Source organism: Gambusia affinis, linkage group LG02, assembly GCF_019740435.1.
Source record: "Gambusia affinis linkage group LG02, SWU_Gaff_1.0, whole genome shotgun sequence".
NCBI classification, from domain to species: domain Eukaryota; kingdom Metazoa; phylum Chordata; class Actinopteri; order Cyprinodontiformes; family Poeciliidae; genus Gambusia; species Gambusia affinis.
The window spans coordinates 2,438,070-2,464,831 of NC_057869.1; the positions used below are offsets into that span (position 1 = coordinate 2,438,070).

The 26,762-nt window shown below is 41.6% G+C and overlaps 2 protein-coding genes across 26 annotated transcripts in view; one reads left to right on the top strand and one right to left on the bottom strand.

The window, feature by feature from the left end:
* The window catches only part of ppip5k1a (diphosphoinositol pentakisphosphate kinase 1a), a 56,079-nt gene extending 48,185 nt beyond the window's left edge, over nt 1-7,894 (top strand). For 13 of the 23 annotated variants that reach the window (XM_044105555.1, XM_044105592.1, XM_044105566.1 and 10 more), the window contains 4 exons: nt 1,152-1,334; nt 5,300-5,437; nt 5,542-5,655; nt 6,182-7,894. In XM_044105555.1, coding sequence (XP_043961490.1) covers nt 1,152-1,334; nt 5,300-5,437; nt 5,542-5,655; nt 6,182-6,738 — 992 coding nt within the window. In that variant the 3' untranslated portion in view covers nt 6,739-7,894. The remainder of the gene's footprint in view (nt 1-1,151; nt 1,335-5,299; nt 5,438-5,541; nt 5,656-6,181) is intronic. The other 10 variants (XM_044105597.1, XM_044105598.1, XM_044105599.1 and 7 more) reach the window with 1 other exon arrangement.
* A 734-nt stretch (nt 7,895-8,628) lies between these two features.
* Nucleotides 8,629-26,762, bottom strand: part of map1aa (microtubule-associated protein 1Aa) — a 31,887-nt gene continuing 13,753 nt past the window's right edge. For all 3 annotated transcript variants that reach the window (XM_044105678.1, XM_044105686.1, XM_044105696.1), the window contains 5 exons: nt 22,030-22,112; nt 21,232-21,372; nt 14,357-21,155; nt 13,299-13,525; nt 8,629-12,873 (listed from right to left, as the gene is read on the bottom strand). In XM_044105678.1, coding sequence (XP_043961613.1) covers nt 12,718-12,873; nt 13,299-13,525; nt 14,357-21,155; nt 21,232-21,372; nt 22,030-22,112 — 7,406 coding nt within the window. In that variant the 3' untranslated portion in view covers nt 8,629-12,717. The remainder of the gene's footprint in view (nt 12,874-13,298; nt 13,526-14,356; nt 21,156-21,231; nt 21,373-22,029; nt 22,113-26,762) is intronic.

A 26,762-nucleotide genomic window follows, 5' to 3' on the forward strand; every position in this document is an offset into this window, starting at 1 on the left:
TACCATCAATTACTGTTAAATAGAAAATGCATTAAAATCGTTTCATTTCACAAATTAAAGAAAAACACACATAAGCACATTTTCTGAACTCGTCTTCAGCAGCGCCTGGTAAAATTAACCGCCTGCACATCAGTAAATCCAAGAGACGAAAACATGATTGTTTTTCTTATCAAAGCATTTCTGAGCTTTATAAAAAGAAAAATAGTTTTTTCCTTTTTTCTTCTTGCTCTAATTCTGTCTAATTTTAACACATATTTATTCTGATCATTCCAAATTACTCAAAAAAGGACTTAAAATTAAAGTTAACATTTCTGAACAATATTTTATGTGTTTGTTGGATCTGTCATGGTTACAGTTACAGTCTGAGACGGATCTTCTGTGAAAAAATCCAGCTCCTTTTTTCCAAACTGAGCTGCTGCAACCGATTCAGACCAAAAACAACCAACCAGAGCGAGGAGGCGGGTCTTAGTGCTGTCAATCACAATCTTTTGTGGCGCTGCTCATTCTCCCTATGGCCACGGACAAACTGTTCTTTAACAGTTCTTTAACGGTTCTTTAACAGTTCTTTAACGGTTCTTTAACGGTTCTTTAACGGTTCTTTAACAGTTCTTTAACGGTTCTTTAACGGTTCTTTAACGGTTCTTTAACAGTTCTTTAACGGTTCTTTAACAGTTCTTTAACAGTTCTTTAACGGTTCTTTAACAGTTCTTTAACGGTTCTTTAACGGTTCTTTAACAGTTCTTTAACGGTTCTTTAACGGTTCTTTAACAGTTCTTTAACGGTTCTTTAACAGTTCTTTAACGGTTCTTTAACGGTTCTTTAACGGTGAGTCGTTTCCTGCCAGCAGCACATTTAGCAGCGCGTACCTGCAATCGGTGCATCCCTAAAAACAGGCAGAGTTCACTGAAGCTCTCCAGAGAAAAATCTGAAATAACATTTTTTATCATACAAATGTCATAATCTTTAATGTATCGGGTTTTTCACGTTAAATGATCGGCGGCTGCTTCCCGTGGATAAATTCGCCCAACCTTACACTCGCCTCCTTCCTCCTGTCTCATCTGTCGTACCTCAGACCTTCTCTCCCCCTCAGCATCAAACCTTGTGTATCCTCTGTTCCCCCACTGCTCTGTCCACTCCCTCTTCTTCCTCAGAGCCCGTGGAGGAACATCATGTGGCCCAGTTGTTGAGGTTTTTATCCACCGACCTCAGCTCGGGCCGCCGCCAGCTCTCTCTGGACCACGCTCTGGCCCACCACCTCCACCAGTGCTCCTACCACCTGCGCCTCTTCCGAAACTGGCTCATCTCCGGCCAGGACCCCCTAGAGTGCCTCCACGGTCAGCCCCAGGCCCCGCCCTCCTCCTGCTCCCCCAGCCTCTGATTAACCTCTGGTTTCGTTGGGACTGTGCTTGCTCTGTGGTTGACCCCCGTTGCTTCGCCTCCTGGTGTTTCTGCATGCCTGCCTGTTTCTGCTGCCGGCTGCGGCGGCCTGAGCCGCAGGTCTCAGCAACTTCAACTCTGCCGCCATTTTACCTCACAAATGACTGATTTTACTATAATCGCCTTGAAAAAACCCACGTATGGATTATTTCTCAAAGTAAGGAAACTTTACAACCATCTTATTCTTCTATAAATACTAAATATGCAGAAATTTCATCTGAGGATGAAAAATTACTTAAATATTTTCACTCAAACGTAACTATAAAAATATATATGACTTTATATTAAAAGTTATGCTTTATTATATTGACGTTATATAAAATTATACAATATTAAACTGTTAAATTATATTAAATTAAATTATATTTTATAAAATTAACTTTTAAAAAATGGTTATAAACATTTATACTATGTTAAATAATATGATATTAAATAGTTATATTAGGTTATATTTTATTATATGAATTTATATCAAATTATGTTAGATTAAAATGTTAAATTACATTATGTGAAATTATAAATTATGTTCAGTTATATTAGGTTGAATTGTGATATTAATTTGTACTTTATAAAGTTATTATGCAACATTAAATTATGCTGTTATGTATCATACTTTTATTACATTTAATAAAATTGAGATTATATATTAAATTGTTATATTTATTTATAAGACAACTGAGTATACAGTTGTTAAAAACTTTTTATTAATATTTAAAGTTTTATTATTTTAAATTATTAAATTTTATTATATTACATTGTTATATTATGTTAAAATATATTGAATTGTAAATTATTTTTACTTTTATATATGAAATTATATTAGATTAAATGATGTATTAAACTGTTATTTTATTCTACATGATATTAAATTATGTTATATTTCATTATACTATATCATATAAAATTATTTTATATTTTAAAAAATACTTTTGTGTAATTAGCTTAATGTATTAAGCCACGTTATATTAAATTGTTATACCAGATTATAATTTGTTTGGTTATATAAATTCCAAATATGCAAATTTTTTCATCTGGTGGTTTGAATTTCCTTAAATATTATTAGAATTATAGTTTTGATCTAAATATGACCATTAATAATAATAATATATAATATAACATTAAATAAAGTAGAAAAAGCACAAACAAGCTAATTTAGTAGAAATAAATTTTTGATTGATGGTTGTACTTTGATGATTTATTTAGATTTAATCAGCTAAATTCAGGTTGATTTATTTATAAAATGTAATTTAACAAGGATTATATTACGCAGATTATTTTTGTAGTGCAACCAAACCGTGACGACCTCATTATCTGAAATATTAACCACTGGACTGGAATCTTCAAATTTTCCTCAAATTGTATCTAAAACGTCTTTAAAAAATATTCACTCCTGCAGGTTTTCATGATTGTTTTCAGGTTTTAAAGGTTTTCTTTGTACTTTTTTGACTTATTTTTGTTCAGGCACCAGATAGATTTTGATAATCTGTGGAACTGAAACAAAGAATCGTTCAAGGATGCAGAAACGTGCAAAAGTATTCACACCCTTTGATTATTTTTCACATTGTGTGACCTTTCAGCCAGACACTTGGGTGGATTTTGTAGATTTTCTTTCTACATAAAAGCCTTAGAAGTTTGATGTGCATTTATACTTAGCCCCCATTATTCTGATACGCATAAATAAATAAAACCCAGAGAATCCTGTGAGTCTCTGTATAAAACCAGAGATGTTCACTGTGGTTTATTTTCCTTCCTTATTCTGGTTTGTTAATGTTGGCTGCGGATCCAAACATTCGTCTCCAAACGGTTCCAAACAAAATGGTGTGCCAGCTTTACGCTGAGTTTGAGCCAAATGGCTTTCCATATGTGTTGCTTTTTCTGATGCAGTAAAATGAACTTTGTAAAATAAAATAAGTTTAAAGCAGGACAACAAGAGCCCCTTTTTCCTTTTAATTCACTTAATTAGTATTATGCATTGCTTTGTTTTTATTTGTTTCCTTGTTGCAACGTGACAAAATGTGAAAATCTGCAAAGGGGGATGAATACTTTTATGCACATCTTCCTAAACTCCAGGATAAATCCAGGTTGTTCATGTAGGACGGTGTGTGATCCTCACAAATAGCTGTTTCTTCATCTCAACATTTCGCCAGCTGGGCTTTTCTCTGATCATTTCTTCCAAATATTGGTGATTTTGATTGATGTGTTGGCTTCACAGAGATTACTTGTTTTACCCAAAACCAGTAATGGCTGCCGATAACTAAAATAATAGTTATGCTAAACTCTAAAGCATTTTTCATAAGGTTAGCTCTGCTAATGCTACAGCGCTACACCAACACTGTATATGACATAACTAATGCCATAGCACAATATATACACAGTATTTATCAAAAGCTAATGCTATAGCGCTACACCAACATGGTATTTAGTAGAAGCTAACGTTAACCACTATAACTATATTGTATTTAGCTTAAGCTAATGCTAAAGCACTGTAGCAACAAGCTAGTGGATGCTAAACCTAAAAGCTACACCAACATGGTATTTACTGGATGCTATGGCCAAAATTACACCAATATTGTATTTAGCTAATGCTAATGCTAATGCCTTAACTTCAGTTCCTTATATACTGTATTTATGTTTCTCTATCGTCTGGGTTTTGTTTTTATTCCTGTGTAGTTATTTTTTTATGAAAATGATGTGTAAACAGTTTACACTTCAAAATAAGAGCATGGATATAAACGTCTGACTACTTGGTCAATAACCAAAACTTCAACACAAATGTCAAACCTTATTCAACTGAAAGTTTACAAACATCCAAGTAAATTAGCACTTGAGAATTTAATTATGCACAGAAAGAAAAAGACGCTAAACGTTTTCAAAATGAGCTAAAGCGCAAATCAAATAATTAGCTCAGCTATTAGCACATTAGCAGAAGATAGCTGAATGGCACCGATCCAACATTGGAACTAACATAAGAAAATGACCAACATTCAGGTCTAAACAAGCTTAATAAATGAACAGAAACTGCGTCTTTGTATCAAAACAGACTGATGAAGTAAAACAATCAACTTTCAGATTCGGATTGGATCTAAATCTGGAGTTTTTGTTCCTAATTTCAGTTTTATTTTGAGCATTTTGGTACTTTTTCACTAAAACTTATTTACTGAGTTTATTTTCCTCATAATGTTGAATTTTAAGCAACATAAAGAAAAGGTGGAGCGTAAAAATCGTCTGTTGTGAGCATGTTGGTCCACAGTGCGCAGCATCATTCTGCAGCGGGTTGTGCTTTACGGATGTAAACATGCCTGAATGACGGCGCACGAGTCTGCAGGTTCCCGGTCCGGATCCAGACAGGAACCGGACCTGCAGCTCGGCGCGTTGGCTCCTCTGTCTGACCCTAACCAGCATGCGACTCCTGCTTGTTTGCTGTCTCTGTGGCGAACACTGGCCTAGTTAAAGCACCGTCCTCTCAGGTTGTTCCGGCTGCGGTTTGATGAGCGGCTCTGGTTGTGAACTAACCGGCTTGGGGAGCGTGTTGTCGCAGGAACAGGGACTCATGCAAACGGTGGATGTTTATGTTTTTTTGGTTGGGCCGGTTTCTGCTTGCTTTTGCAAACATATGGAGACCTGTTAGTCGTCTGCCGTTTTCTGGGCGTTCAGCATGGTTTTTTTGCAACTTGCCTGTGTGGAAACAAACAGAACCGGACGGCTGGAGCTCGCAGATCACTAGTCGGGTTCCCGCAGCACCGTGTCGGGGGGGTGGGAGGGGGAGTCGCCGGCCCTTTTGGTGATGGACGTCGCCGTTTTCCTGCGGTGTCAGGGTTTACGCTGATGCGCCCGCGGGTGCCATGTGTCTCCTCTGCTGCAGGTTTCGATGGATGCTCCATGGTGCCCTCCATCTACCCGCTGGAGACGCTGCACAACTCGCTGTCGCTCAGGCAGGTCAACGAGTTCCTCACCAGCGTCTGCGAGAGCGCCGGGTATACGCACACCAGGAGCTCCAGAGGTCAGGAAACCTCGCTGCTCTTTTCAGAAACAGTAGCAGTAACTTCCTTAAGTTTAATTTGCTCTCTGTGTGTCCCCCCCCCCTTCCCCCCCCCTGCCCCACAGCTCTGTCGGCCATGTTGGGCGCTCACAATCAGCCGTCGGTGGACGCTTACATCCCTCAGAGGGTCCTGTCGACCTCCATGTCGCTCAGATCTCGCTCTGACAAACCGCCGTGGTGTGAGTATCACCGCCTCCTTCAGAACCATTTTCAGTATGTTTATTATGTATCATATAAAATTATCTTTTACAACAAACACTTCAGTCTCCACCAATCAGACTGTTCTGGCCAGTTTCTGACACCAGTTTTAGCTTATTACAAATTCTCTTAAAGGTGAGCTACTGTCCTTCATTGAACAAGTTATTCAAAACATGTTCATTACATTTTGTTCACAAAATCATTCTTAGATAATGAGATTTTAGTCTCCTCAGTCCTGCCTATATTGAGCTGTTTTAGGGCTTCTGCCACTTTAAATCCTAGTAAGCTGCTTCTGGCCACGCCCCCAAACGGTTTGGTTGGTTTGACGCAGCAGCACATGTGTCTCCAAAGAGAGAAGTAAACCTTTTAGTTTGAACATGACTCAGGTGTTTTGCTTAAAGGGGCGGTATGATGTAAAATATACCTTTTAAATATCTTTTCATCATGTTTTAATGTTTAATGTCGCCGCCCCTTTAAGCAGGTTTTCTGTAATTTCTGTCCCCACAGACAGCAGCGGTCCGTCCAGCACGGTTTCCAGCGCCGGCCCGTCCTCCCCCACCACGGCCGACACTTCGCCGCGGTTCAGCTTCAGCGACAAGGTGTCGCTCACCCCGCAGAGCAGCGAGGAAACCCACTCCTCCCAGAACGCCTCCGCCCAGCCGCTGCCCGCCGAAGTCCCACTGACTCCAAACAACTCCCCAGAGGAAAAACCCGAACCCGACAAGCAGCCCGACGACCCAGAGCCGGCGGCGGACAGACAGGAGGCGCCCTGCGGCGCTCCAGAGCCGGTCCCGGAGGAGAGGCCGGCCTCCGTGGCGCTGGCGGAGCTGAGTCTGGGCCGCATGGAGGGCTACTGCCTGCCCGGGTCGCTGCCGGTGCTGCTGGAGCTCAGGGAGAGCAGCAGCGAGGCCGGGTCCAGCTCGCAGACGCCCCAGTCCCCTGAGGGGCCCGACGAGTTCTTCGACACGCAGGAGTCCGTGGAGCTGTGGACGGACAGTCCCGAAGACGCCCCGCAGCCCGACAGCGCCCAGGACCCAGAGCCAGCTCAGCCGGTGGAGCAGTGAACTGGCCGGTCCCGTCCGAGCGGGTTTTAAAATCTGTGCTCATCTGTTCCTCACTGACAGCAGCCATTGGGTGAAAAAGCAGCCAGAGGAGAGCAGAGAGTCTTAATGACTGGGAGGATATAATAAATACTACATTTAAATTTTGGGGGGAATTAGAGACGCTTGTATGTGATCAGCTGAGCAGATCTCTGAGATTCAGCATTTTACTGCCGTCGCCTGTCCTACACTGCAAAAACACAAAATACTGAATATTCTTGGTTGAGTTTCTAATGCAAACATCTTAATACTTGAAATGGGAAAAAACTAATTTACAAACAACTTTTCAGCAAGAAATAAGATGTTTTAGGTAAAAGTTTCTTAATATTGATCTTAAAAAGTACTACTACAATAATACAACAAAACACTTACATTATTTCACTTACAACAAAACATTTTCCCATGTCGTCAGTTAAATAATCTGCCAGAGGAACTAGCGCCTTTTTTGTCAACATTAAGGAATTATTGACTTAAACAAACTGCTATACTTTGCTGGAAATGTGCTTGTAAGTTAGTTTTATATTGATATTTGGTCTGGAAAGTTGACCAAAAGTACTTGGTGATATTTAGTGTTTTTGCAGTGAATTGTCACTGAGTTTTGTTTTTCGTCAGAGTTGCTGAGATTGTTTGTAATCTGTGTGAACTCTGAACATCCTCAGTGCTAAAGGGGTTTTCTCAGTGTGCACCGCTGATCGCCAAAGTCCTGAACCCTCAGTGAAGATTTAATTTAGAGAAAAACACAGAGATTTATTTTAGAAAAGAAAAAATGTATTTTTAAGAACCTGCACATTAGATATTTAACTGTATAGCGTGTTCATGGCTCTGGGTGTGTGTATATTTTTGCTAAAAACACATTCAAGCCTCATTTTATCACTGAATAAAAAGGAGGGCATTTTCCATTCATTGTGCTTTTTATTGTGAGCAGCGATGTAGCACCAGGAGGCATGCTAGCTTCCACAGCGCTGTGTGCTGTCATGGTACGTTTTGATGAACTGTAGAAAATAAATAAATACAAACTGTGAGTCTGTGATTTTACTGTATGTACAGATAAAACACGACATCAATATGTTTGGTGTCAAGTTTCTGTTCAGTTGACTCAAATAAACCTTTTGGACTTGTCTCCAGTTGCAACCATTCTGTTATTTTAAAACTGTCCTTTTTATTGCTAAATGATTTAAAACTGTTTCCCAATTCCAGTCCTCAGGCCCCCTGCCTGCATGTTTTAGATGAGCCTCTACACCAGAACAGCTGATTCAAATGACTGCATGACATCTTCTGCAGCCACCAAGTCCTGCAGGAGCCTGTTAATCACCCAAAGATTCAATCCAGGTGTGGCAGAAGGGAAACATGCAGAGCAGGGCGGCCTGAGGACTGGAATTGGGAAACACTGATTTAAACAATCCTCTTTCCTGGTTAACCTTTCCAAACCTGTTCACTGGTTAACAAAAGCACATTTACAAAACTGTAATTTACAAATACTGGTGGTGATTTCACTTTAAATTAAAAGATGTCAAATTAAAGAGACCATCTTCCAATTATGCTATTTAATTAATTTTTCAGCCAAAATTAAATAAGTGGCTCTCCGTAAAGCTGGGCGGGTTTCACACTGGAAACTGCAGTGAGGTCTTCTTGGTGCCACTTCTGTTTATTTATGCACATGCGCCATTCTGGATTTAAAAAAACAAAAGGCGTCGTTTCAACCTGAGGAGAGGAAAATTCTGACATTCAGATTAATGAGTATTTTCTGATCTCCCACAACGGGAGATCATCCTAAATGATCGATAATTTCTGTGAATCTGCCTGAAATCGTCTCTGTTGACTGCAGTGACACAGAAAGACAGGAAGGGGGAGACATTCAATTCAGTAAATGACATTTTTATTTGTCTTCAACACACTTTTATCCCTCCCAACAATAAATCTGACTTCTATTTTACCTTTTATAAGCATTTAAATAGAGATAAAGAGAATATTGCACTTAAATTAAGAGATGAAAGAAGAAGCAGGAAGGAGAGGAAAACCCTCACAAGGCTTTCTTTACCGGGTTACATGTGGCTCCTTCAAACTGGACAGTTTTAGCTTCTCAAAACCACATCATGTAAAACAGCATTTCAATAATGAGTCGTTTTCATGTCAATACAGGAGAACTCAAAAGGTACGCATGCACAAACAAGCCGGGCTCAGTCCAACGGAGGGAGGTATTTATCTCAGATTAATTTTTCTTTAAGTGCAGCAGTCAGGTGTGCGTCTGGATGCAGATAAATGTGAACAACAGATCAAATGTGTTTGCATGAGTGAAGAGAGCACCTCAGGTCTGGCAGTTTGGGCTTTGAGTGATCAGCCGATTGATTGTTACAGTGTTACAGGAATGCAAGAGTGAGGTAACGTGAACTTTGACCCTTGTTTTAAAAATCTGAGCAGAAAGCATAAGCGTTAACGCTGATGTCTCTCCGCAGGTGTTACAGACAACCCGTGTGTCATGTGATGCATGGTAACCAAGGCAACCAGGAGATCCGAGTCCTCCGCGGAGAACGTAAAGGTAAAATCTGCATCTTCACATTCAGGCCGATCGGGTGCAATTTTTAAAAACAGTCGCCTTTCGTTTACATGTCGTGGCATGCAGCTCCTGTGCATGCATCAGCAGATGAGCTGGAATTAAATGAATTAGCAAGAAGTTCACCGGGATTTCATCAAATTTAACAAAGGAAGTCTAAAATGTTACTTTAAAATAAAAAGTGGGGAAGCTTTGCTCACTGGTTTGCCTTGTGCTTCTTTAAGTGGCAGCTGGAACTCTGAGTGGTTTCACCAGGGCCGGCCCAAGGCATACAAGAGTTAAGCAGCTGCTTAGAGCCCCCACACCACCAGGGGGCGCTAAGAGCACCAAGGTAGCATAATTTAATAAAATTGTATTTAAATAACACAAGCTAAATTATTATATCATCCGGTTTATTTTCTGCTGCCTCTGTTGGGGAAACATAATATCAACTGTAATGAATGTAATGACTGTAATGTAAGGTTAGTTAAAATACGACACACTTAAATACACTGCAAAAACACAAAATGTTGCCAAGTATTTTTTCCAATAGGTGTCCTACAACTCTTGAAAAACTAACTCATAAGTAACAAGAGGATGTTTTAGTCAATAATTCCTTAATATTGATGAAAAACTACTTTTCCTTGCTGAAAAGTTACTTATAAGTTACTGTACTGAGATATTTGCAGGAGAAACTAGATAAAAAATTACTTGGTAAGATTTGAAGTGTACTAAAATAACTGCATTAGAAACTGCATTTTTTTTGTTTTTGCAGTGTACAACTCTACACTTCAAAATCTAAATGTTTTTTTTTTTATTATTATTTTAGCTTGAAGCTTCTGTAACTTTAGAATCAACAGCCATAAAACACTGACATGATGTAAGCAAATAAAAAACGCTAATGATAACAGCATAGAAACAATGAAGCATCTGGTTTTGACATGTTGGTGTAGGGAGCCCACAAAAAATCAGCTTTGGGCCCCAGAAAGGCTTGGACCGGCCCTGCGTTTCACTCTCATTTCAAACCGACATCTTGGGCCTCCGCCGCCTGTTTTTCTTCCAGAACCGCAGAAAGGCACATGTGGGGTGACGGTCTCCCATCAACCAAAACAGCCATCGTCGTCTTTAACACGCTGTTCTGTAAAAGCCTCTTTTTTTTTTGAGCTCTGAGCTTCAGGATGTTGCGATACAAACATGTTTTCAGCGCTTGCAGCTCTCTGTGTGACCTCTGTGTGACCTCTGTGACGATTGGCTAACTGGGAAAGAACATCAAAGACCACGGATATGGTTATGGAGAGCTTCACCGTAATAAAAAACAGCCATCAGGAAGGTTTTAACTGTTTGAGAGAACAGTAGAAATATCAGAACTCACTACAATACAGATGTTTGATTATTATGTTCCCATTGCTACAACAAATATAGTCTAAAAGGGATCTAGTTTTCTATCCGTCTATGTCACCGGGAGGCCAAAAACTAAACACTGTCACTGTTTCAACAGAGAAAAGAGCAAAAAATGACAATCTAATCAGATTTTTTTATGTTTGTGGATCTCATTTTAAGCAATGGGAATCGGAGGACTGATCAATTAATTCATGTTTCTATTCCTCTGCCAGAAAAGGTCACGACTGGTATTAGCTAAAAAAAATTGAGAACTGCTGCTTTGATTTCTTCAAATTTGTGCTTCTACTGCAACAGTTTACAGGAGCAGCCTTGTAAAAGTTTTCATATCCCTGAAAATCTTCCACCTTCAACACCGTACAACCACGACTTCAGGGTATCTTATTTGGAGTTTATGTGATTGTGTATTGTTGTTGTGCAGCAGGAAAATGATAGATGGGGTTTCAAAGTTCTTTAAGGATAAAATCTGGAAAGTGTGGAGTGGATTTGTACTTGATGATGACATATTAGGGCCATTCGAGGTAGAAAAAAAAAGTGCATTTACGCCATAAAATCTCATTCGTTTTTCAGATTTTTTTTAAGTAATGAGCATCAAAATTTGAAAATCTAAATTTCAAATTAATCTTTAAAATATTCCAGGAAACATGGAAAGTTTTGAGTTTCAAAAGTTGAACATTTTGGACTTTTAGAAATTTAGAGTTTCTTCCAACTCCAGTCTGCATGTCGAGAAAGACCAGATCATTTGGGGAGCCGTAACCGTTTCATCAAACTCTGATCTGATCTCTGATCGAATGCATATCTGAACGGCAAACAGAAAGGCAGGGAACAGACTACCCTGCAAGGCATTCTGGGTAAATACAACCAAAACAAACATGCTAGTCCAGCACTAGCGGGAGAAATGACTGATGGGGTTTTGCTAGCAACAAAATAGAAATCCTACAACTGCTAAAATCTGACACGGCTTCATTTTTATTTATATTATATGTAGAAGGAAGTTGCATTCAGAGGTTTCTGTGTCGTTTTCTTCAGTGGATCTTGGTGCAGCGCCCCCAACAGGTTTTGATTCGTTTAACGCAGAAAATGTAACAGATGTTACAATTTTGGTCCCCAATCAAACTGAGTTTACCAGACTACCAGTGTGTAAACACTCTTAATACCCAGGGCAGGGTGCTGGTTTGTTAGGTCTCCAGACTGCTGAATAAATTCTCCTGAATTTATTGAAGAAATTCTTTATTAATTCCTTCATTCCTCAACATTTCTTCAGTTAAGTTTTTGTGTTGTTCTTGTTGCTGCCTCTTAACCAAGGCTTCCTTCCTTTAATCTCAGTGGGTTCTTTTTCATTTTGGTTAAAAATAAAAAGTTAAAATAAATTTTAAAAATCTTTGTTGGTTGCTTAGCACATGGCGGAAAATGCAAAAGACAAAAAATTGTTGCAACTTTGGTCCCCAATCGAACTAAGTCAAAAACACCCTGCAACTCCAAAATTAAATCCAGTGCAACCAGTTATCCTGATAAATCACCTAAAATGGTGATGGCAGCATCATGCTGTGGGGTGCTTTTCTTCGGCAGGGACAGTGAAGCTGGTCAGAGTTATTAGGAAAATGGATGGAGCTAAAGACAAGAAGACTTGAGAACGATAATTTATGGGAAGGTTTAGATAAAAGCAAAGTCTCTGAAATCGTTTTAGTTCCTATAAAACACTCTGAAGTTTGTGGTTGTAAAATGATTAAATGTGAAAACGTTCAGGGTTATGGCGTAGCAGAGATATTCATAATTTTTACTAAACCACAGGGAAATGACGACTAGCTGAAAAGTACCATTAGGACGCCAATGGCGATGGTCACACCAAGCTTAATAATCGACAAAAACACTTTAAAAAGTTCTCCAGATCTGCCTCTGCTTCGCTGTGCGGCATGAACAATCGGAGCAGAGACACATCGGGTTGCATATCAGGATACAGAAAAAAAGAACCAGAAAAGATCTACAGCAGGGAGAGAGGAGAGGCGGAGGGGATCCTAAAATTCAATCTTGCAGGCTGGAAAAGATTCGTCCTGCATGACGACGGTGCTGCTGGAGGCCAGAACCATGATGTTCAGCTCCTGCTGCCTCTCGTGGGTCTGCTGGTACCAGTCGCGTGTCACCTCTGTGTCGTGGGTTGGGATCAGCGTCACCTGAGAGCGAGATGGGAGGAAAGAGTTTACATACCTTATATAAAATGAAAGCAACAGGTGCAAAAACGTAAAAAATGATGCGAGCGCCTCCTGTTGGTCCTCCAGACCACTAGGGGGAGTCGAGCACAAAATCATAACAGACTTTCTGTAAAGACGGGATGTCCAGAAGAAAGAAAAGAAATGCTATACTTCAAGCTTTCTACAATAATATGAAGTCTTTAAACATAAAAAAAAGCACATTTAAACATGACAGTTGCCATAGCATCCATCAACTCTTGGTTTTAGTCTGAGTCTGAAGAGAAATCCAAGTTATTCTGTTGAAAAACACTATTTACTTGAAAACAGGAGTAATGTCACATCCTGGGGATTCCTCGACTCTACAATGACCTGAACCCGGAAACTGTGGACAAAAGTTGCTTTCATACCTGAAGGTTTGACCCCCACTGAGCTTTGGCATCCAACAAAGCATCAAGAACCGCTCGGCCAGGTTCGCCCCCTGCAGCATCGTTGCCGCTCACTACATAGTATGCAGAGCGAATGCGTTTGAAAAACTCCTGGTCCACGTTCTTAGCACTGCAGTGGTTGGGAATGTAAGCTAGATCCACATAAATTGGAAGGCCGGTTGCGGCCGCCGCGCCGGACTTCTGGGAACCTGAGAAAACAAAACAAACACACAATCAGGCAAATAGTTCAGTTCAATCCAGTTTATCTCACAGTTATACAATACAATCAGTCGCCATGTTTCCCTTAAATATTATTACAGCAACATCTAATGAAATGATGCTTTGTGTAGCCTGGTTGATTCGATCCAAACCAGTAGATAGAAATACGGCTAATTGACATTGTGCTATTTTCTTTTTTTGTAACATTTCAAAGGTTTTCTTAAAATTTACACAAGAAGTCTATAACAACTGGATTGCTGATTGCTGTCTGGCATCCCATGTAAAAACAGGGTTTTTTCCTCAGCTTTACGAGTACTTTAACTGGAACTATAGGCTTTGACAAAATGAAAATCCCGGGGCGTGCTCCGGTGGCGTAGAGGTTAGCGCGCCCCACGTTTGGAGGCCCCCAGTCCATCGACGCGGCCGTCGCGGGTTCGATTCCCGGACCCGACGACATTTGCCGCATGTCTTCCCCCCTCTTCATCCCCCTTTCCTGTCAGCCTACTATGATAAAAGGGACACTAGAGCCCACAAAAAGGACCCCCTGGGGGAAGAAAATCTTATGGCCTTCACCAGAAATCTATAAACAGGTTGCCATTGGGATTTTTAGTGGTATAATAATCCAAAACATCACAAAAATGTCTCAACAGACAAAAAACTACCTTCTTCCATGACTATGAGGAATAGATTTTCAAAAAAGTATCCCTTTGTGATATTTCAAGGGTTTTAATGAATCTCTACCAGAGTGCCACTTTATTTTAACATATTGATGAAATCTAAAGAAACCTAACTGATTATATCAAGACATTACATTTGCTCACCTGAGCTGGTTTTGACCCCGTTTGTCAGCCCTTTACTGGGGTTATAGCTTGATCTTGAGAGGTCGTCGTCCTTGGAGCCTTGTCCGTCTGACAGACGAGACATGCGCGAACTTTTGTCTGCGTCCTTTTTCTTCAGTGAAGCACTCCGAGGTGACGGCGTCTGTTTAACAGGCATTGGAGACCTCTTACGCCTGGCTGGAGAGGCTGATTTTGTTTTGCCTGAAGACTTCTTCAGACTTTTGGCTTTTGGTTCCTTCTTCAGAGAGCCATTACCCAGAGAGTCAGGATCCACCATGCAGACATCTGGGTGGGGTGGATGAGGGAAGTGATCCAGGAGGGGAGCAGGAGGAGGGTCATGGCTTCTCCTGGAGGTAGAATGATGGCTACCTCGCCCTGTGGCAGATTTATCAATCGGCATGTATTCTCCATCCTCATCTGAGTCCATGTTGCCTTCACCTGTAATTGACGGGTACTCTGCAGTGCCAGGATGCAGATCTGACTCTGACTGAGAGGGTAAAGACTCACTGACAGAGGTGGGCGGAGTGTCCTCTGTGGCCAGACACATCCCTGCAGGCATACCACCAGACTGATGCAGAGAGCTACTGTCTCTGCTGTGGGACTGGTGAATATGGGGTTGCTTGTGAGCCCTCCTCTTGACTGACAGGTCATGTTCATCCCCTTCCTGTGACTGATCGCTCCTGCGACCTTCCTCCTCATCGTCCTCGTCGCTGGAAAGCCGCCTCATGCAGGGGTTGATGAAGGATGGTGACAGGTCTTCTTTGGGCTGCCTGAATTCAGAGGATGAGTATCCAGGTGAGGTGCGGCTGGTGTAAGAAGAAGTTGCTCCAATGGGTAAGTCCTGATCACTGTCATCATCATCATCATCATCATCATCATCATCATCATCTTCCTGCTCGCCTCGGCTGCACTCTTCTGCATAGAACGGTGAGCGGAACTGCTGATCAGGTGAAGCAAGTGAAAGTGGGCGAGGAGGATGCTCTGGCTCCATCTCACATTCCTCCTCAAACTCTTCATCATGGCGGTAATGAGGAGGGGAGTCTCCAGGTACCATCCCCATCTGAGGCTTGGGCATTTCCCACTCATATGAACTCCGGACGTACCCTGCTGCTCCCTCTCTAGACTCCACTCTGGCGGAGCCTGAAGGTGCTCCGGCTCCTGTTACCCCAGTAGGAAGGGTGCTCCTGGTGCTTACCTCTGTTGGCCCATTTGTTGTGTCTGGCTTGCTTGTCTGGAGAGGTGTTGACATGTAAGAGCTAAGAACATCTGGAAGTGCATCACTTGTCTTTGCACTCAAGGCTGGAGCAACTGGCTTGTCACAAAATGGGAGACTACCAGTAGGAGCACTGGAAGGAGACCTCTGAGTCATTTCACGCATATATGCCTCCTCATTCTCCTCTTCACTGCTGTCAGTCTCTTCAAAGTAATGCTTTCCTTCAATGTCAGGCCGGGGAGAGGAAGTGACACCAAACAGAGCAGCACTGGCGGCCTCTTTATTCATAGAGAAGTCTGCAAAGGGACCCGCTGAGGCCCCAAACCCAGCAGCTGTGTCCAACTTGGTATCTTCAGGCCACTCAGGTTTAAAGAAGCAGTCAGCTTGAGGCCCTTTATCAGTGACTCCACATAATGGAGCTACATGTTCCTTCTTCTCTTGAACAGCAGCGACAGATGAGGCCGTTGGGAAGGACTTGACCTCCTCAAAAGGACTAAGAGGTGAGAAGCGAGCTAAACTGGAACTAGACTCTGCTGTTGTTGCTACAGTGACTTGTTTCTCAGACACTTCAAGATAATCATCTTTGGCACCAGCTGAACTGGAAAAGGGAGAATCCATAACAAGCGAGTGTTCATCTTTAAATGAGGAGTACTCAAAGAGAGGTTCAGCGGATGCGGGTGTCTCCAGCTCCTCTCCAAACTGCCGGCTGGTGGAGAGGGAGCCTGAGGTGGAGGAAGAGTAGCTGTAGGCTGAAGATGAGGAGTAGCCAGGGGCAGCTGCTGTGGTTGTGTACTGAAAGTTTGCTTCCAATGAGCTCTTGCTCAAAATATCTGGTGTCTTCTGTTTCTCAAATTCAGTATCAACTGTTTCGCTTTGGTAATAACTGTCCACTCTCAATTTTGAAGAGAAATCTTCTTTTTCTTTGTCTCCACTCTGACTTGACAGAAACGACTCTTTTTCATCGGTTCTGTATGGGTATTCAAAACCCGAAGAGTAACTAGACAAATTGGTAGCCCCAACATCCACTGGCTTTTCGCTGACACAGGAGGAGTCGGCCTGAACTTGACATCCAGCTTTAGTCACTGAACTTGAGCTGGTTTCTGCGATGCTCGGCTTTCCCTGACTGTTGTAACCGTACCCTGCCATAGAAACCATAAACTCAGGTCTCTTTGAGGCTAACATTTGACTTACTGGACTTTGTACTTCCTTTTCAGATTTCTCTTTGGCACCTTTTTCCATGTCAGAATCAATGCCATCTTCATCCTCCTCCTCTTCATCTTCTTCCTCCTCATCGTCATCAATGATAACTTCATCATCATAATCTTCCTCGTCTCTTGCTGTTAGCTTTCGCATATCAATCTCTAAGCATGCGCCTTTCTCACTGTAGCCTGATGCAGAAGGGACGCTGGAAATGACTGAGGAGGATGTTGGGGGCGTTGAGTCAAGAGTTTGGTCCTTTTCTGACGACAAACATGTGGTCGAGGCTTCAGGTCGGTCAGCAACAGAAGGGAAACGACTAGTCTGACTATAAATAAATGTCTCTTTTTCTTTTACATCTGTTTTAAATTGATCAGTGACAGATGTACCCTTGGGCTCTAGCCATGAAGAGGGGGAGTCTCTTTGTTCTTTCTCTAACACCTTGTCCGATATTGTGTCTTGTGATGGAGGCTCATGTGTGTGCAAATCTTCTTCATCCTTTGAAGGTTTTTCTTCTACCTTATCTTGAGACTCCTCTCGATACAAGTCAGACTCCTCTGAGCTTGTTTTGCTGTCGTAAATATCACCATAAGAGAATGTTTTTCCGTGAACATATGGTGTATCCTGTCTTGTGTACACTGCTCTCTCTCTGCTCTCTTTCTCTGGATATTCATAAAGACTGAAATGGACACTTTTCTCTGACTCTTTAATGGCAATATCTGTTGTCTCACCTTTGTCTTTTTCATCTGAAAGGGTTTTAGAACTTACCCCACCTGGAAAAGCATCATCTTTTTCATCTTCATCAGAAAACATCACTTTTGGTTTGGGTTTCTCCGTTGTGCTAAAGGACACCTCCATCTTGTCTGAACTCAGAGCTTCTGATTCTGTCTTTGTAGATTTCCCCTCGAATGAAAAGTCGTCATCTAAAAAGCAACCTTCTTTTGCTTCCATGAGTTTAGCTTTTAAAGTGGGCTTTAACTCCTTTTTGGTGTAATAGTCCTCCTCACTTTCCTCATCAGATTCTTCCGATACTTCAAAAGCTGTCTTGTCGCCTGGTAAGCCAATGAAGGAGGTATTGTCTGAGATGGTGACTGATCTGTCAGTTTTCTGAGCGTCAGTTTTAATGGCATGCAGTGCTTCATCTTTTTCCTCTGGCTTAAAGGGTTTTTCTTCTGTTGGAGAGTAACCACTGCTTGTGGGCACTGATTGTGTGGGTGAAGCCAATTTCATGGTGCTGTCATCAGGACTAAAGCATCTCTCCTCACTGTCCTGCCTGGATCGGGATTCTAGCCCAGGGGAGAAAGATGGAGGGGGTGAGATAGGCTTTACATCAGCAGCAGTCTTAAACGCTTCTGTGCCGAGGAGAGTCTGGTCTTCCTTGACAGTCTGTGCAGGAATGACAATAGAGGGAGATTTTTGTTGTTCCTGGTGCATCAGTGAGGCAGCTTGTTCATAGCCCTCTTGAAGTTTACCCAGAGGGATGTCAACATTTGGAGTTTGGTCTTCATCCTCCTCTTCTTCATCATCTTCTTCTTCATGGACAGCTTTGGTCTTTGCATCACTCTCTATCTCCGGAATGTTAGGCTGGTATTCATCAGAGGACGGAGACTTAAAGCACTTGTCATCTTCCAGAGAGGAGGTGGGGGATATGGTGCCTGCTGAATGGAGATAGTCTTTCCCTTGGGCGGCTTCCGCACGTGATGGAGCGCTGTTGACGGTGTCCAACAAGAGTGAATTCCTCACAACGTCTTCTGTTTGAGGTGCCGTCACCGAGGTAATTGATTGGTCCTCAGCCACAGATGTGGCGAAAGATGACAGTCTGTCATAGTCTGTGATAGATGTTGCAGAAGAGATATGCTCTTCTTCTGCAAGAGGAGCAGCAATTATGGCAGGGTAAGGTGCAAGCTCAGGTTCCTGACCAAAAGCTTTAGGTTTGACATCAGGAACATCAGAAACTGCAGAGCTTTTCATCTCTTTAATACCATGCATGGATTCAAATGTCCCAGGAACATCTGGAACAGAAATGTCGTAGGAGCCCACATCATAGCGCAGCTGTGGAATCTTGTCTTCAGTTTCCTCATGGATTTCCTCATCGGAGATCGTCTGCTCTGTCTCTGAGTAACCAGGGATGGTCTCGTCTTGGATGAAGGAGAACTGCTCAGAGGCAGAGGCTGGTAGGGGTGCTGCGGTCGTTGGTTTGGTGTCCCACTCCTTTCTCACCTCCTCTGTTTTAGATTTCAAGACCTCGTCGTCTTCTGTTCCTTCTAGTTCTGCTTTTTCTATCACATCACCCTCCTCCTCTGAGCTCTCACTTTTCTTTGATCTGTCAGTCACGTTTTCTTTTAAAAAGTAATATTTCTCCATTTTCTCCTCCTCATACTTCTTGTCAAAGCCATGACTCACATCTTTTAGTTGAGAAGCAGTAACTTGTTTGTCATTTTTGTCTTCTTGGATGACAGGGGATTTAGATCCAGTAGGCTTTATCTCGGTGGTTGAGGATGTTAGTTTCTCACTTGTTACAGCTTGAGGAGAAACCTTAGTCTCTAGGTGTGCTGGGGGTTCAGGCATCACATCATTCTGGACAGATCCAGTCTTCTGGATGGACATCTCCTCTTGTTTGAGTGCCTCAAAGTCCTCAGTGAGGTCCTCAGGTGAGGAGACAATGGACCTGTCAGCCAGAGCTGCTGCTGCCACCTCATCTGGGATGTTCTTTGGAACTGTTTTTTTCCCATTTGTTTCCTCTTTGCCAGCCTTATTTTTATCAGTTTTGGGTTTAGCCTGACTCTTGGCCTTGTGCAGGGTTTTTCTCACTTCAGGGGTGAGTGGCTTCAGGTCGGGTTTGGTGATTTTTCTAAGCTCTGGTTTACTTGGCTCCTTTTTCTTGTCTTCCTTTACTTTACTCTCTTTTTTGTCTTCCTTTCTTATTTTTTCATCTTTCTTTACCTTTTCTTTCTTGGTGTCTTTTTTCTCTTTGTCTTTCTTTTCATCCATTTTAGATGCCTTCTCTTGTTTTGAAGATTTTTCCTTGGATAGTTTCTTTTTTGCCGTCTTCTCGGTTCCAGGAGCCACTTCGCTGTTTTTCTGCTGTTTGGTGGCTTTTAAACTATTACTTTTAGGTTTCTTCTCTTCTTTCTTTTCAACTTTATTCTCTTTAGTGGCGTCACTTCTTGACTCTTCCTCCTGGCCGCTGGTTTCTTTCTTAGATGCTTTGGCATGGGGTTTAGGTGAAGATTTGAGACTCTCCTTGCTGTCTGTTCTGGACCTTATTTTAGTTTGCTTGATGATCGGAGGTGGCGCGCCAGATGATATGTCTTTTTGAGTGGCCACTGGGTATCGCAGGAAGTCCAGATGTTTCAACTTCTCAAGCCCCTCAAAGATTTTATTTTGTGGTGCATTTCCAGGAAACAGCACACGCACTATCTTTTCTGTGGGTCGATGAGGGATCCAAACAATTAGAGCAGTGACTGACGTTAAATAGGGGACAGATATTTCTCCCTCCTTCCCGTTGGGCATCATGATTCCTGTCTTGGCTTTGCTATTCCCTGCCCATTTTTGCATCAGAAACTGCATCTCTTTGCTTTCCTTCACAGGGTTTAAGACGTACATGTCTAACTTTCCCACACCAAGTTTGTGGAAGAGAGTTATTGGTTCAATAGTGTTACTGACTATCCTGTGAAGAGGTTCAGGAGTGATGCCAAGCTTATTAAGGTACTGCAGCGTGAGAGATGCCTCTTCAATGCTCCGCTTTACCTTGAGAGTAGACTCCGGCATCTTTAGCTTCTCTGGGACGTTGAAAAATACAATGCCAAGTTCAGGGGAGATCAAGTTCTTCATCCAGTCACCATTACTACTGGAGCCAGACCCTTGGTTTTTCTCTTCCTCCTGCTCTGCAATTTTTCTCTGGAACAGCCCATTTATGCCCGGCAGGTTGTCTGCACCAATGTGGGTGAGCAGGACGGAATCGATCCTGTCTAGGTGTCGAACTAGTTTCCAGAAGCAGGACTTCCTCTCTGACCCGCCATCCACCAGGATGTTGAATCCATTGACGGCGAACAGAGCTGAGTCCCCCCTGCCTCCAGGGAATATGTAGCAGCAGGGTTTGGACAGCTTCAGAAACCCGCCGGACGTCGGCGGCTCCAGAAGCTCGAAGGGTGATGGTACATCCACCGTTTCCGAGACGTACTCTGTGAACTCTGTGACCCCGTCCATTTTGGGGAGTTGGGGCTCTGGGTTTAAGCAATACTCAAGAATATTAAGCAGTGGCTGCTGCTCCTGGCTTTGGCCCAGGGAGCTCCAGCCCCCGTCTCCCTGACAGGAAACAGTAAGCCTGGACAGCAGCTGCGAGGAGGCCCTGGACAAGACTTCAATAACCTAAAACAGAGAGAGAGAAACGTCAAATCAGATGTCTCTGAATATAAATAATGCTCCAAGGTATTTGAAGTCCTACTTGAGGGTTGGAGATGATGTCAGAAAACTGCTGCCAACCGAAGACTCCACTTTGCAGAAGAATATCGCCTCCCTGGTCGGAGCTCTGGCCGCTCAGAATTAGCAACTTATTAGCAGCAGTGTCAGTGATCAGAGCAGTTGTCTGGGTAAAACACATTAAAAAAATCAAACAGCATGATATTAGCTAAGTTCATAGGTAAAAGAACAGAGCTCTACAGTGACAGCTTGATAACATTTTCTGACAGATAAAGTCAAAATGTTTAAACTGAAATGTTGGGCGAAACAAAGTGAATATTTTGACTGTTGTTGTACTGATGCAACCTCTGCTTGACTCAACTTCAGACATGGAACACCTTAGGAAACGTGTTCTACGTTTCTCCTCAAGAACAAGAACAGGAAGAAAAGCTGTGAAAAGAGAGATCTTCAAAATTTGAGATGCTTCACTGCTTTAATATTTGTCAACCTTTACCTAAGAGATAGATGGATCCATCAAGAACAACTGGATGGACGGATGGGTGGATGGATGGATGGATGGATGGATGGATGGATGGACGGATGGACGGATGGATGGACGGATGGATGGATGGATGGATGGATGGACGGATGGACGGATGGATGGATGGAAGGTTACAGTAATGGATGAGAGGATGGATTGGTTGATAGATTCAAGGACATTTAAATAAGTGGATGGACAACGAATGGATGGAAGGATTTCTTCTGCATGTGAATGAACCCGTTTTTCATGCAGAACCGGCTCAGAGTGAACAGAACAGAACCTCCTCGTGGCTTCTTGACTCACCTCTAGAGAAACCGCCTCCTGTGCCGGGTTCACCAGCACCACCGTCTGCAGGACGTTGCTCTGGTACCGCAGCGTTCTCTGACCTGCAACCAAACAAACCAAACATTGAGTCTTCCTGCTCCTCTCAAACACCAAACAGCCGATCCGACAACCAGCAGCAGGAGAAACGTCTAAATGACTCCCAGGCAGGCAGTCGCAATATCACTTCAGTTCACTTTATTTTAGTAAATTATCAACATTACACACGAAAATCAAAGATGTTGAATTATCCATCTTCACTTTAATGTTTGACCCAAATCGATTAGTGACTCTGCTCAGATCCCCTTTTCAAACCAACATGAATGGGTTAAATGATCAATAATCACAACAGAGCAGCAGAAAATCCCGATCAGTGCTGAGCCTGATTGGTTGTTTCTATGGTGAAGCTCCACCTGCTGCTGCTGGTTACACTGACCCAGTGCTGGCTGAGGAAGACGCATTGCAGCATTTCTGACAGAGGGAGGGAAGCAGAGGGAGCGCATGCACGCAGCATCGCATGCACGCAGCATCGCATGCTGCACAAGGACAGGCCAGCAGCTGCTTCACAAGCATGCAGCCGCCTCATTAGAGGAGCCGAGATTCAGCAGGAAACATGTTGACATCAAAACTGCAGAAGCAGAAAAGTGAATAAACCCTCAGATCTCCATTTTAAATCATTGAAAACAATCTAAATATCCTGTGAAAAGCATCAGAAAGAGGAAGTTTGTTGGTGATGGTGGGAGGAAAACCGATTTGATGTGATATTTTGTTGCAGCTTGCAGAATCAATCAGCTGGAAGTAACATAAAAGCCAAGGTCAGCATCTTGTTTAGTTATTTATAACCTGAGCTCCTCGAGTTCTGCATGAGCCCTCAGTGATATTCCCTCCCCTCTTGTTCCGCTGCTCTTCATTCTTCCTGAAGATCTTTTAAAGTTTTACTTTGGTCAGTTTTCCATCCGTCTCAGTCCAGAACTTGACATTTACAGCATACTGGCTGTGAAACACAACTCCTAAATGTTCACTAAATTCTCCTACTTATCGATTTTTCTATAGAATGCAACTGCAAAATACTTTCAAGAAATTCACCTATTGTGGATTTATTTCTGAAACTTAAATCCACCGATTCACATCTAAAATAGTCCAAAGAAAATGCAGCTCAGGAAGCAGAAACAGCCAAGCTAAAGATACTTGAGACACTATTGGCTGGTGTTTGCAAAAAAAATTAATTAATCTCAGAATTGTTTCTAAAAAAACAAAACTTTGAGTTGGAAAAGTCAAAAATTTGCTAGAAAAACAAGAACATTTTTAGTTTAATCTCAGAAAGGAAATTTCTGAATATAAAACAAAGAATTTGGTAGAAAAAAACAAGGAAATTTGTGTTTTAAAAGTTTAAAATATGCAGGAACAAAATTTGATCTCAGAAATTTTCTTAGAAAGTTCTACATTATATACATTTCATTCCAGGCATCCAATATTAATCCTTTAATATTGGTGTTAAAGTTTTGACTCAACGTGACTTTTAAAGAGATCTAACCCGATTTTATCTGGTTGAATGTTGTTGCTCTGTGCAGAAGAAGAAACGAGCCGTCTGATGGTCAGTGGGCGCACACCACATCACAGCCGGCCTACACACTCCTGCATCTGCTGCATGATGGGTAATGTTCTGAAACGCAGCTGCGTGTTTACATGTCGACTCATTTCCAGGTGCAGGTATATGTAACGAAATGTAAAATGTTGATTTTATTAGCTGAAAGTGGACAGTGGTACATATATTTACCTTTACTTGAGTCAAGATGTTGTGATTCTGGTGCAGAAGTTTTAAATAAAACTGAAATGTTTCCTGATGTTGGTGAGGAAACAAGCAGACTAAAATAATCTGAGTTATTTTCAGCCTTCAAGTTTCTCAAGCAATAAAATGCTGCTTTATTTTGACCTTCATGGTGTCACCCTTTGTTTTTCAGCCACTGAATGATGAAGTCCTCAGATAACAAAAGCAATAAGTTGGCTTCATTATGAGAGATTAGAGAGAGTCATTCATCTCAGCAGGGCTGCTGGTGTCACTAATTACACCCACATCTACAGGAGGAAGTAATTCACTCACATATTGCAGCACTTTATTATCTTTAGTGTTTATTTGGTAACGAAATGATTCAATATGTGGAAATCTATGGAATGACTTCAGATGTTTTCCACAGCATTAATTTCATACTTTCTACATGAAAACCTCTGAAATCAGAGTTTCTTACTAATCTAGACAAACTTTTCTGTTTTCATTAAAGCATTTAAACGGATTTTTTACTCCAGTTTAACTGCAAGTTTCAGTTCAGGACAGGAACTAAAAGTGAAACGAGAGCAAAGGAACCAAATCCCTAACAGTATAATAGAAGCTGGGACTGAAACCGAACGGTTAAACTGAACAGGATAGTAAACGGGTCATGATGGTTAAAAAGGAAAGGCCACCAACGAGCAATGAAGAAAACAAAAACCTTTTTAGATGTTTCATATAATTCTTTAAGGGTGTTTTTTACGTCTGATATTCCAGTAGACTTGATTTGATCAGGAACCGAAATGGCAACATTTGAGTCAAACCAACCAAACCCTTTGAGCAACCTGTTCCCCTCCTGGCCTGTGGGGGCGCTGCACCACGCGCTACTGAAGGAAACGACACAGAGGCTCTGAGTGCAACTTCCTTCTTCATGAAATGGAAATAAAAATGGAGTGGCATCAGATTTCAGCGGTTGAGAGGATTTCTATTTAGTCTTTGGCTAAAAACCACGAGCCATTTTTCCTGCTAGCGCTAAGCTAACATGTTTGGTTTTGTTGTATTTACCCAGAATGCCCTACACTGTAAACCACTTCCTGCTTATGGAGCGGTTTCCAGCCCGCTTGGCGGCACCAGAGTTCACTTCAACCTATTATTTCAAGAATTGATTAATGCCAGTTAATCGATTCAGTCCTAATCAAAGTATAAAGCAAACTTTCTCTTTTGATTATTTTTTCCATAAATAGATTAATTGATTAGCTAAAGGTGCTTACTTGGAGATCCTACAGAATTTGAATGAAGTGAAGTTGAGTCATTCTGGGTTTAACATTCAAAGACAAAGCAGTTTTTTTTATCCTAAATGTAAAATGAATTTATCTTTTAAACAGTTTTGGTTTAATTGCTGCTCTAAATATATTCTTCTTTTAGCAATTAGGGTTTTTTTTATCTGTATACTCCAGTTAACAATTGATTACTAAAGTAGTTGATGACTATCTCAATAATCGATTTATCACAATTAATCTGATTAATCGTTTTAATAACTTTTTAAAATAAAAAAACCAACAAACTTTCTTATTAGATTACTTGTTTTGTTGTAAACAAAAAAAATCCAAACTATAGAGTTTGCTATCCAACTGGTTAGTAATTGGATAGCAAAAAATGCTTAACAGGAGATTTTACAGAATTTGAACCAGTTGGAGCAAAAACTGCCACTTGAGGAGTTCAACAAGTTTTTGATCTTTGAAAAATGTACAGAGTAACTCTTTTTGATAATTACTGCTTAATTACTATTCTAAAAATGTTTTTTAAGCAGATGGGTTTTTTTGAGACTGTGCACACTGGAGTTAACAAATCAATAGAGGTAGCAGAGTTGCTGTCGTGTCTTGCAGAGACCAGGCGGTTCTTGAAGGAGTTTTCTTCTTTTTTTTCCCAGCAGAAAGTTGTGAAGAAGACATTTCTCTCCTTCTAGAGCCCAACGCCCCTTCCTCATGTCGCCCTGGGAAACTGCCCAAAAACATGACAAACAAACTCCTGAAATGAGCTGCGTCTGTTTTCTGTCTGGAAAAGACTCTGAACTCGTTAAAAGGAGCAGGAACTAATTTTCACTGCCAGCCGAACATCTTCTCACTTACAGACAGGAAACCGTCTGAGGTGTTTATCTGATGCGTCCTACAGTTTAAAATAGCTCTTCCTATCCTCTTTTCAGATGGTATTTGTTAATACTTTAGATCCATTTTGTAGTTTTTACCTTTAAAACAGACGTGTGCTTTAAGAAACATTTGCTTCTAATGTCTTTAACACAAGCAGGCAGGAGGTTTCCAGATTTGTGGCCTTAAATTCTTTTTATAAATAAAATTTGGATTTTTATTAGCAACATATTTAATGTAGAAAAAAATAGATTGAGCTCAAAACATTTCTAGAAAAAACATGGGCATTTCTAGGTTTGAAAAGTTAAAAATTTGCCACAAAATCTCAGAAATCTTGATATTTATCTCAGACATTTTCTAGAAAAACAAGGAAATTTCAAAGTTTGAAAAATCAAAAATGTTACAGAAAAACTCAGAAATGTTGAGATTTTTCTCAGAAGTGTTGTGAAAAAAGGAATTTTCTCAGAATAGAAAAAAAGTTTTTTTCTGATAATCTATAAATTTGTAGGCGTTTTGGCATAAACTTTTTTCTTCTCCCTACAATGGCTCTAATCCAATCTTCTCGTGTTGCTGAGTGTTCGGTTCTGTTCTGTCCGTCCTGCCTGACCCAATCTGCCCAGCTCAGCCCTCGGCCTCGCCCAGGCCTGAAGCATCATGGGATGCTTCAGGCGTGTTACTCAAAGAACCTGAGCCGAAGTCGGTCCGGTCGGATGATGACTGCAGGAGATTTCGTCCTTCAGAGGCTTTTTACCGAGTCAGGCCGACCTGGGAAAGACGACACCAGGAGCCGCAGGACGGATCCGGGT